The sequence below is a fragment of the Periplaneta americana genome, chromosome 4, assembly GCF_040183065.1.
Source record: "Periplaneta americana isolate PAMFEO1 chromosome 4, P.americana_PAMFEO1_priV1, whole genome shotgun sequence".
In the NCBI taxonomy this organism is placed as follows: domain Eukaryota; kingdom Metazoa; phylum Arthropoda; class Insecta; order Blattodea; family Blattidae; genus Periplaneta; species Periplaneta americana.
In genome coordinates, this window is record NC_091120.1 from 75,122,994 (window position 1) to 75,135,758 (window position 12,765).

At 35.7% G+C, this 12,765-nt stretch overlaps 1 protein-coding gene across 1 annotated transcript in view; it reads left to right on the plus strand.

Moving 5' to 3' along the window:
- Positions 1 to 12,113, plus strand: part of LOC138698935 (cilia- and flagella-associated protein 58-like) — a 37,284-nt gene extending 25,171 nt beyond the window's left edge. The window contains exons 7-10 of the mRNA XM_069825134.1: positions 467 to 629; positions 3,936 to 4,160; positions 6,972 to 7,082; positions 11,729 to 12,113. Coding sequence (XP_069681235.1) covers positions 467 to 629; positions 3,936 to 4,160; positions 6,972 to 7,082; positions 11,729 to 11,812 — 583 coding nt within the window. The 3' untranslated portion in view covers positions 11,813 to 12,113. The remainder of the gene's footprint in view (positions 1 to 466; positions 630 to 3,935; positions 4,161 to 6,971; positions 7,083 to 11,728) is intronic.
- Positions 12,114 to 12,765: the final 652 nt, after the last annotated feature.

Genomic DNA, 12,765 nt, shown 5'->3' on the forward strand with positions numbered 1-12,765 from the left:
CGATGAGTGCTGAAAACGTTCCAAAACCAAAGCCGAGGACGCAGGAATTGTTGATGTGCGAGGTCTCCCAGATCTCCCTTGTAAATATCGCATAGGGTACCATGAATCTCAAATTTGTCATGAATGTGTGCAATTGTTAGTCGCGTTGGTCGTTCTGTTGTGTACTCACGTCTTCATTGCCGTTGAACTTCAAAAACATTCTCAGTTCTCCAATACCACTACAAAATTGCTTTCCGCTGTTCAAACAATAATCTTGGATCCATTTTGTTGTTGATTGACCTGTCTCACAGCAATGCTGGCATAACATATGTGAGTCTCATTTGTTTACAGGACATCATACTACACATTACTGTTGTTTTTCGGTCCAACTTTAAAATATATTAAATAGATATCTCCTGTCAAAGTGTGTATACATTTTTTCGCCACCCTCTGTATATTATATGAAAATGTTTTGAAATATTTTCAGACAGGAGAAAAACATACAGTCACGCAGTATAGTCAACATGACTGATATGCGCCAAGAGATACTCCATCTCCAACGAGACGTGACCAGAGAAAAGTCAAAAGCTCGCGCACTTGAAGAAGAGCTGCAGAATCCACCTAATCTCCATCGCTGGAGAATACTAGAAGTGAGTGCCTCTTTGTGAAATATGTCCATTGTATTGTTTCATATTATCTTTTTAAAAATTAATATCGTGATGTAACAGAACATTGTTTTCCGATTCTGTCTGTCTGTCTCTGTTCTCCATTTATACCTAAGGCTTTTTACGAATTTTATTCATATTTGGTAGGATATGATATGCTGAAAAATATGGAGATAAAATTTATTATCGAATACTGTGAATAATTATAAGAGAGGAAAATCCTAGATGAAAGAGAAAGTAAGCAGCTTTTCTGATCAGGAAATATCCAGAGAATGTCACATGGAAGGTACAAAATAAATCATGAATTTGATGCCCAATGGGAGTAGGAAAAGAGGTGACCCTAGGTCGACATGAATGGGTTATAATTGAAAATCATGTCTGAAATAAATTTATGGGGTGGGGGACTAGTTTGTTCGTCATAATTACGTGGAAACAGGACATTGAAAATCTTAAAAAAATATATGTAAATTGGGCACACACACTTACCTGTGTAGACTATTTCATATGAAGCTCTAAGAATGACGATTTTTTTTTCAGCACCTGAAATAGTAACTAAATTTTCTTATACCCACTGCTACAAACTCAAGTTGGATAAAGTCTCATAACAAACAGAGCTTGCAATTGACACGGAGTTTCTTATTGCACATTTTACACCAGAACCGAAGGAATAAAAGTACTATTGTGCAGAACCTTTATAATCAAATGAATTGGTGCAATCACTGAGGATAATATTAAAATGGATTTGAGGGAGGTGGGATATGATGATAGAGACTGGATTAATCTTGCACAGGATAGGGACCGATGGCGGGCTTATGTGAGGGCGGCAATGAACCTTCGGGTTCCTTAAAAGCCATTTGTAAGTAAGTAAGTAAGTAAGTAAGGGTCTTACTTTGATTTATGGTGAGCCAATTTCTATCCGTCCATGCTGCGAGATTGTTTATCATTTCCTGTAGAACATTTTTGTTGGTTGAGTTGAGCACCATGTTGACGTACATATACATCACCACTGAGGGCATGCATATCTGTATGACATCTACTGTCGAAACATTGAAAAGTAGGAGGCTTAGTGGATCTCTCCGTGGCACCCTCTGGTCCGGGTAACTTCCTTTGACTTCTGTTCCGTGTCGTCTATCTTTATGAAGTTTTGAGCAAGTATGTTGTGGGTGAGTACAAGGATGTGATCATCTAATCCTTTGATGCTCTTGAGTTTCTCCATCAGTGTCCGCCTGTTTATGCTGTCGAAAGCTTTGCAGTAATCCACAAACACTGCATAGAACTTCTGCTTTGGCTTTCCCAGGGCTTCTTAGATGTCTCCGAAGAGGATTTCTACTGCCTGAAGGGCGAAGGAAATTGCTGTTCAGGGATCTGTGGGTGTAGGACTTTGGTTGTATCTAATGTTGACAGCACTCCAATATTTAGCAGGAAGACTGGAAAATTGAGTAAAAGTTGGACAGTGAAGATGATCTTGATCCAGTCTTAATTAAGATTGTAGAAAGGGCATGTAGGAAATTTTGCAATATCAGTAATTCTGTGTAAATGTTTACTAAGGCAATCTTAATCTATAAGCAACCTGAATGTTGCCCACAGAGTTTCGTGAAGTTTAATTATTAAATTAGATATACTGCATAATAACTCCCAATTTTTTCTATTTGCTTTAGAAGCGTTGTAATTCTTTATTAAATTGTTATACATGTATTCTGATCTCATTATTATTTTAATACAGTAGTAAGATACAGGTATAAATGATTTTGGATTAATTTTGCTACTTTCCTTGGCCAGGAAATCAGCTGCCTGGTTACCTTCCTCCTCGCAATATGCTAGGATCCACTAGTGTAGCAAAAGTTTATTTAATATTATCAATTGTCTTAAAATTTTACGACACTCTACTGTAGAATAGGTACTGAGATTTTTTGCTGTTACATCTGATGCTATAGCAAGGATAATTTCTTTTGAATCTGGTAATATCAGTATCATACTCTTCTGAAATTTATCAGTTCGATACAGATTTTGTAAGCTTGAAAGAATAACCACAATTTCATCTTCAAAATAGTATTACCAGTTAGTGTTTGAATCTACAGAAGGAAGAAAGCAAACATATTGCACCAGCACCACTAGGCTTACCTGCATTATTTGTTAAATAGGATCCATCTGTAAAATATGTAACCACTCACTGAGAGGATAATTTAATCCATTTTGATTCTTGCGTACACTACTTTTAACACTTGAATATTTTCTGTTTTAATTCTTGAACAATGGATATGAAACTTTTTTGAGTTTTCAATCTACAGAGAGGACTGTATGAATGCCAATTGTTTCCTGGTAATCTGATAAGTTTTTCATATTGAATCAGTGCTTTTTCTTCTATTGTCATTTTGATGCTGTTAATATTAGTGAGGAATCTCATAGAAGCTATTGGAGTTGTTTTGATTCCACCAGTAACAAACGCTACAAAGAACACATTAAAGCAATAACCAGAGGACACAATACATCTACATACGCCGATCACATAACCAGTGCTAACCATACATACAATAACATAAATGCAGACATGGAAATCCTACACATACAACCCAAGAACCAAAAACTCAACACACTAGAACAATACGAAATATACAAACACATTAAAACACGCCCTGATCAAATTTTCAACACACAGATCAATTTCAGTACACACACACACACACACACACTATTTGACTCCACTATTCAACACCTTTCAACAATCAAACGCACCCACATAACAGGCAGAGAAGTTCGAGATGACACCGAGATCTAGTAGGCTCTGAGGATGGTGTGTTAAGCACCGAAACAGCTGTAAGCCGCACAAACTTACATAATTAACACGAGTAAGTCCGCTAGTTAATCAATTACGGATAATTCAAATTACTCATTTTTTAATGTCTGCAGAAATGTTCTTACATCTCGTATTACAATTAAATAATATTAAGTGTAAAACAACTCTAAGGGATTGTGTTTTAATAGCAAATTTTATTTTAATTTAAGTAGCTGTAATTTTTGTTTTATATCTTAAACCAGACTTAGAAAGCTCTGGTGGGTTTTCAAGCATACCTCTCGCAAGAACATACAGAGCTTTACTCATTCTTGAATTACAGGTGTTTCTATCTTCCATGATTTTTCTTTTTCCTGTCGAAAAACCATTGAAAATCTGGTAGATCGTCTTAGAGAACCTCTACAGTTGTTATTTTACAGTATATGAAGAGGTACATAACATAATAATGCAAGTATCTTGATGGTTGTGTATTTATTATTGTTCTTTCTCTTTGAACGCAGGGATCAGATCCAACGACATATGAGCTTATCCAGAAGAATCAGCTTCTACAGAAGAGATTACAGGCGCTATCACAAACAGTAAGTGAGCGAGAAGGCCAGCTACAAGAATCTCAAAAGATGTGTAAAAAACTACAGGACCTCCTGTCCCGCCAGCCAGGGCCAGATGTAGCTATCCGCCTCCAACAAACTCAACATGCTCTTCAAGACAAAGACAAGAAAATAAAGGTTTGTTACTCATACTGTTCAGAATACCAGCTTAAGAAATTAGTCGAAAGAGGTGCTGCCTGGATTTTTCAATTACTAGTGAATATGTAAAAACCTCACAATATTTCGAAATTGTATCCATCTTCATTCTTGTGCTGAACAATGGGGTGAGAAGAATGTCCTAATCATTAGGGACGTTCAAATAGCTAAATCATGTGATTTACTAGCAGGTAATGGGTATTTTAATAAAAAGGAAGTGACGCTAAATTTAAGTGACCAGCTTACCGGAGAGGAATTGAAAGGTAAAATAAAACAGTATAGATGTATTAAGAAAGTTAACCTCATCTGTGACTCAAGTGTTGGCGCACTGGCGCAGGTGACCCAGGTTCGATCCCCAGCCAGGTCGTGATGAAATTTGTGATGGACAAAACAGACGTTGCAGGGAGGTTTTTCTCGTGGTATCCCCGTTTCCACCCTCCACCTCCTCTCATTTCATCTATCATCTGCAATGGAGTGAAATCTTGGGAGTAGTATGGGTTTCCGATGCTGATACAGGAAGGGTTTGGGCTCCAGACCCCTGGGGCTTGTCAGGCATCCTCGTATGCAGATGGGACCTGGCTGTATCAAGGGCTGAGGCAGGATGGTCCACCTGTCAGCATCAGGTCAGGAAGAGTTTGGGGCATATCTGGCTACTTGTCCGCCTAATGGAACCTGACATCAAGGGCTGAAGCATGATGGCCACTTGTCAGCACTGGATTCACGAATGCCATCCAGGCCACCTGTCGGACTTGAGACAATCATCGTGCAATGAACTAAAGCATGCCTAACCATACAGACCTGTCCCAGATCCAGCCCTCATAAAATCAGTCAGTCGGCTATGAAGCAAGTTAAGAGAATATACCTTAATAAAACGGATGTATGTCAGTAATGGAATTGAAGAAGAACATAGGTGAGAAAAAATGAGGAGTTAAAGACTGTGCTACTGCTTGTCAAACAGAGGATGAGTTAACAGAAGACAGAATTTTTTAATATCATATTTTCAGGTAAGTTATGATGTAATACAATAAATATTTATTGCATCAGGAGACAGGATTGTTCAATTCTATGATTTGTCCAAAGTTTAGTAATAGTAACTTACTTATTAGTGTATAACGAGTGGTTGTGAAATGTCGGGAAAGTTTACATTAGAGTGGCTAGTGGGGTCATCTGAGCAGCCCATACATGCAGTTTCTTTGTGTTTCCTATGATCCAAGTTATTTGCTAGTTTTAATATTAATTTAAATTCGTGATTGTCACCTCACATTACCAAAATCGAATAATCACTACTGATTAAATCATCATTATTAAATTTTATATAATATAATATATTAATATTAATAATAATAATAATAATAATAATAATAATAATACTAATAATAATAATAATAATAATAATAATAATAGTCTTTTGTTGACGTCGTACAAAATTTTATCCAATATCCTTTTGAGAAGATTAACTCCGTACGTAGATGAAATTATTGGGAATCATCAGTGCGGTTTTCGGCGTAATAGATCGACTATTGATCAGATTTTTTGTATTCGACAGATAATGGAGAAAAAATGGGAGTATAAGGGTACAGTACATCAGTTATTCATAGACTTCAAAAAGGCATATGACTCGGTTAAGATGGAAGTATTATATGATATTCTTATTGAATTTGGTATTCCCAAGAAACTAGTTCGATTAATTAAAATGTGTCTCAGTGAAACATACAGCAGAGTCCATATAGGTCAGTTTCTATCTGATGCTTTTCTAATTCACTGCGGGCTAAAGCAGGGAGATGCACTATCACCTTTACTTTTTAACTTCGCTTTAGAATATGCCATTAGGAAAGTTCAGGATAACAAGCAGGGTTTGGAATTGAATGGGTTACATCAGCTTCTTGTCTATGCAGATGACGTGAATATGTTAGGAGAAAATACACAAACGATTAGGGAAAACACTGAAATTTTACTTGAAGCAAGTAAAGCGATCGGTTTGGAAATAAATCCCGAAAAGACAAAGTATATGATTATGTCTCGTGACCAGAATATTGTACGAAATGGAAATACAAAAATTGGAGATTTATCCTTCGAAGAGGTGGAAAAATTCAAATTTCTTGGAGCAACAGTAACAAATATAAATGACACTTGGGAGGAAATTAAACGCAGGGAAATGCGTGTTATTATTCAGTTGAGAAGATCTTAACATCCAGTCTGCTGTCCAAAAATCTGAAAGTTAGAATTTATAAAACAGTTATATTATAGGTTCTTCTGTATGGTTGTGAAACTTGGACTCTCACTCTGAAAGAGGAACATAGGTTAAGGGTGTTTGAGAATAAGATGCTTAGGAAAATATTTGGGGCTAAGCGGGATGAAGTTACAGGAGAATGGAGAAAGTTACACGATGCAGAACTGCACGCATTGTATTCTTCACCTGACATAATTAGGAACATTAAATCCAGACGTTTGAGATGGGCAGGGCATGTAGCACGTATGGGCGAATCCAGAAATGCATATAGAGTGTTAGTTGGGAGACCAGAGGGAAAAAGACCTTTAGGGAGGCCGAGACGTAGATGGGAGGATAATATTAAAATGGATTTGAGGGAGGTGGGATATGATGATAGAGACTGGATTAATCTTGCACAGGATAGGGACCGATGGCAGGCTTATGTGAGGGCGGCAATGGACCTTCGGGTTCCTTAAAAGCCATTTGTAAGTAAGTAAGTAAGTAAGTAATAATAATAATAGTGGTAGTGGTGGCAGTGACGGCAGTAATTTGATAAAATATTTTTTTGTCTTTATTGTTTTCAGTGTCTGACATCCGAATTGAACATGTACAAAGCACAAGCATCAGAGTACAAATCTGAGTTGGAAGAAGTGAACGAAGAATTAAAGCTTGTAAAAAACAAATACTTCGTTCAGGTAAGTATGTGTCTTTATCAGTGATTTTCTAACTTCATAGGTTCATGGCTCCTTTGATCTCCTGTAGCTCCCCTATATCAAAAGAAAAGTCATCATAATCATCAATTTCACGGATTAAACTATATTTGGTTTGTTCCAATCTAGGGAATGTCGTAATGAATGTAATTATTCAAATTTGAGTGTGTCATATTAGTGGGAGGATGGAAGAAGGGTGAAGGAAAAGAAGTGGTGTGTGTGAATTTAGAAAAGGATTTCTTCCTCAAACTTATTTGCAATATGTGTATTTTGCATTTTAAAGCAGCGAATTTCGATGTAACTTTGAAGTTTGTTTTAGGCTTTACGGCGAGTACTTGAGAGTGTGCAATGTTTTTATTTTACTTCTCATTTTAAAATAATGTTCAAGAATATAATTATTATGCATTGTGAATTCAGATGTTACTCACTGTACATGGAAAGAAAGAAGGGCAATGAGTAACTGTGGAGGGGGGAACACAATTAAAACAGGAAGCTGTTCATGGTTCAGTTTGTTAATGATTGCTGCCAAATACTATTACACTGTAATTCAAATTGTGAGCGAAATGCCAAACTGAAATCTTGAACGAAATTTAATACCGGAATGCTATGCTGTACTTGCAAATGACCATGCTTTCCGAATCACATCCATTAGAGATGATATTCATATATTAAGATATTATTTAAAATCATAATTTGTTAGTAATTAGAACATTTTATGTATTTATTTGTCTATAATAGGCCAACGCTTCAATTACAATAGGTAGTACAAAATTATAGTTGCAGTCTGAAGAAGGTTTTAACTTCATAAGTGACACCAATAAGGCATCACTCATGAGACAACTAAGCCAGAAGATAATGGGGTAGGTTGTCCAATTCCTATCCTCCTCCATTGCATACATCGCTGACTAGCTACATGTTACACTAATCAGACTTCAGATGTATACAAACTGTTGTTCTTCCTGTGACACATTTCGTCAAGTGAGATGTACTGCCCAATAATAGATGTACGTATCAGACAGAACCTTAATCAGAAGTTTATAGTTGCTTATAATATAAAAATGTAAAAATAAATAAAAAACACGAAAAAAGAGATAAATACACAATATCATGAGGAAGTTAATTACTAGCGCTTCTAGATTTGGTTGATTAGACCATCCTCATCTCTGCTAGTCTACCAGTATGAAGGTGAATACTCCTATAAGAAGGACTCCTTTATATAATTCCACATGTTTATTGAAATTTATTATTTATATCTTGATTTTAATAACAGGGAATATCACGTCTCAGAAATTGGAAGTTTCATATTTTTTCTATAATCCATGAAAAGCTGTAGTTTTAGTTTGTTGTAATGATATTTTCATATTTTGTTTAAATGCAATAGGCTTACTGAGTTTTGTAAATTGTCTTCTCTATTTTGTACTATGATCTAGTCGTCATCAAAGAGCATTATGCTTGTTTCTCTTAATCATAATGATATACGTATACAGTAGTATAAAAGAAGAAGGAAGTAAGACAATCGTTTTGAAAATATATAAATTAGCGATCCTATTTTGCAGTAAATGAAGACCTTAAATTTTGGTATAAAAATTGGTTCATTTTGTTATTATTTCGCATAAAAAATAACTGTGTGTTACTTTTTCACATTTAAAATATATACTTTTTGACTTTAATCGTGCAAAATACATTACCCCCTTTAAAGATTAGAAATCCATATCATCAAGGGAATCTTAAGCATTGCGACCAGACATGATCACTTGTTCATTGTGATAATAGCTGGATTTGTGCCGATACCAATATTTTCCGAAAAGTCAAGTCAAGTCTTTATTGATTAGTAAGACCAACTGTTTTATCTGTCCTATTTCCAGCAATCGTTGTGAGGAGAATGTAACCAATGAATTTCTGAAAAGAGATGTTTCCGGTTTGGTCATTTGGTACTTTTCCTTGGTAGCATGTACCTCTTATTTATACTATATTTGTGACTTTCATTTATATGACAAAAATTAAGTGTTTATTGAGTGATAAATTTCATGATTTTTTATACATTTCGAAATAAAAGTGGGAAGACAAAGTAGAATGTACTGTAAGTTACACTGTGTAACTCGACATTTTCAATATCAAGTTGTTGATGAACTGGCATCAATGACCACATCAACAAAAAAGCACAAAAACGTAGCTTTTTATCATCATCATTGCTCGATAAAATGACATCTATTTTAAAGGTAACGGTCGTGGGAAAAGAATAATTTGTAGCATAAGAAGGCATTTATAACACCATCAAACACAAGTGCAATTTTCGTTCAATGGATTTTATTTGCGATCACACTAATTGTGAGAAGATATTAGTGAACATGCTGGCCCATTTTGCAATGAATACCATTGTAAAGAAATCAGAAGCAGCTAGGTTCATCTCTATAATGATTGATTCATCCAATCATAAACAATTGAAAATTGTTCCTTTCTTGTGAGATATTTTTTCATTAACACAGAAATTTAAGTAAGGATGATAATTTTATTTAATTTAGTTTGTACAACTAATATCTTGGGCAATTTAATATCGCATAAGGATGTCCTGATTTTTTATTTTCAAAATCTGGTCACCCTGATCTTAAGGTTCTTTCTACATACGAGGGCCATTTCATAAATAAAGCACAGGTTAGCATAACTGTGAAGTGGATGACGCAACACCAATGAAAATTAAGTCCGTTGCAGTTGAAGGATTGAGGAAGAAGCACGTGTGTTCGTTTCATTCATAGCATACTCTGTGTTTAGGTAATGAGAGCTAGAAATGGAGCCCACATATGTCTTGGGTACTGTGATGATTGAAGATTAAAGATCGAATCTTAATGTGGCAACCTTACAGAAATCCACAGCGGAGCAGAGTTTGTGGTGAGCTTATAGCGGACTGTAGTACATTTTCTTGTTGGGCTACTCGTTTTCGTGTTGATGCAAGACCAGGAAGACCAAGAACATGAACAAAGTGTGAAACTTGTGGCGGATGCTCTTCAAGAAGATATTCGAGCAACATGTGAGGAACTTTCAGAAGCTACGGGGATTTCACCAAATTCAGTATTCCATATTTTGTCAAAAAATTTGAAGAAGAGAAAAATTTCTGTGCAATGGGTCCCTCACTGCTTGACTGCTGAATGGAAGCAGAAACACCTGGACGTTGCAAACTTGCTGGCAGGATCATCACGAAAACGAGTAGCCCAAGGAGAAACTGTACTATGGTCTACTGTAAGTTCACCACAAATTCCACTCAAAGCACTGTGGAAGCGTGGATTTCTGTGGGGGGAGTTTTGCCACGTAAAGATTCGATCTTTGATCTTCAATCGTCACAATACCCGAGACACATGTAGGCTTCATTTCTAGCTTTCGCTACCTAAACACAGAGTATGCTATGGACTAAACGAACATACGTGCTTCCTCCTCAATCAGTCAACTGCAACTGACTTAATTTTCATTGGTGTTGCATCATCCACTTCACAGTTCTATCAACCTGTGTATTATTTATGAAATTATCCTCGTATTAACACATTATCAGTTGTGTAGAGAAGTGTGTGTAACAGTCTCCCATCCTGTGTGTGAATAATATAAACTAATAGGCACCACAGAACAGTGAGTCTATTTCTACCTAGTACTTAAAAATAAAGTCATTCGAAATATGGTTTGGATATTAGATTCAAAATTTTGTACATGAGTATCCATCTTCGGACACTTTAATTAAAAAAAAAAAAAAAAAAAAAAAAAAAAAAAAAAAAAAAAAAAAAGGAAATCAAAACTTCACTTGAAAAATATAATTTCGAATAAATTCGTACTGAAACAAAAATTTTAACGTTATTTTGCGCGATTAAACTTACCAATATTTTGACCTGGGGGGACTTCAAACATACCATTTTTGCTTTCTTTGGCTGAAAACCCGTATTTCTCAAATCCGTGGTTTGTGGAATCCAGGTATCTTTAGTATGAACTAAAGTAACATATTACTGTATTAAATAAACATATTTTACGTTGTGACTAAAATTATTTAACCATCAAAGCTAAATTCAACTCAATTCAATGATCAGTCATGTTTTTGACGTCACTTGTTTGTGTAAGAACGGTTTAAACATTTTTATGTGCATAGTAACTGTTTAATAATTGTATTTTCGGAGTGGAGTTTTTCCTTATTGTGGCGGATGTGGAAGAATGTGACAGAAAATCCCAGGACACTGCTATCAGTCTAGAGCTTGGGACACAGTATTCCATTGCTGGACAATCTATGTTAATAAGATACATATGACAGCCCTGAATGACATCCCATGTTTTCGAATTTACTTTTAAATGCATGTCAGCAGTATTGATCTAATAAAGAGGCGACTTCTTTCTCCATCTCTCTCTGTTTCTGTCATTTGTAGGAGACAATATTGCTACATCGCAACACTTTGCTATTGATTTTCGTCATATGTAGGAGAATTGAAGCAGGGAATAGGAGGAAATATTATTAATAATAAAATGACAATCTAATGTAGTAAACTTCTGAACTAGTGAGGTATATATATATTCCTAGAGATTAAACTGTTGTTTTCTATCGAATATGAAGTCACATTTTAGTGAAGTTTCCATCTAAGAAATTTTATTTCTTTGATTTTCAGAAACGGCGTGAGCAGAAGGTGAAAGAACGGGAGCATAAACTTATTTTACCGCCCATAAATCCTAGGGGGGGATTTAATTTTTGAAGTAAAAGACTGTAAAACAATTGTTTTGGACATTCAGCTTATTTTAATAAAATTATGTGTTAATATATTTATGGTAATGATTTCATTTCTGTGTCCTTAGTTCACTTTTCAAAACATACTATAAAAATGCAGGGAGGTGCGATATATTCACATTTGTAACCCAAATTCAAGAATGCGGATCATCTGAATTGTGCTTCCTGATATGAAATACCGTAATCTGTTTGTGATTGTGAATGTAACGAAATGTGGTTTTCATTAAATTGAGAGATAATATAGAGAAGCAGACATTTTCATCAGGAGCGGGCAGCCATCTAGGTGAGTACCACTTCACCTATTTATGAGTGTGTTTTGAAAAGTAATGCCTCCTAATATTTTTGTGTTATTGTTAACATAGTTCTGAGTACTAGATGTTATATATTCTATTCAGTTAACTTTCCTGCTTCACTGACATTCAGACCTCTGCCGCTAGAATGTATGAATCATAGTCTGAAACATGGCGGCATGTAACAACACTATGTTGGTACATAGTGTGATAGAGTTCCTAACAGTAGAAAATGTGGTCCCAATTGACATTCATTGGGAGAATGAAGGCTGTTTATGGAGATGAGTATGCAGAAATCAGTACTGTACGATGTTGGTTTATTCATGCTTGTAATGAACTTGGTGCGACTCTCAACTTGTGTGACAAGGGACGAAGTACAATGTTGTATATTGCAGTTGATGACGTTCATCAGAGTTGTGTCAAACTCATTAGATGGAATCGTCGCATAATGCAAGAGCAGTTGTCAGTCAAGTGTGGCATATCACAGGAGCATGTGCAGGCATAATCGCGGAACTAGGTTTCTGAAAACTTCATGCAGAATGGGACTTGGTTTCACTGTCTTTGATCTTCCTTCATACAGCCCTGATCTGGAGCCATCTGTTCCCAAAACTTAAAGAACACCTGAAAAGCC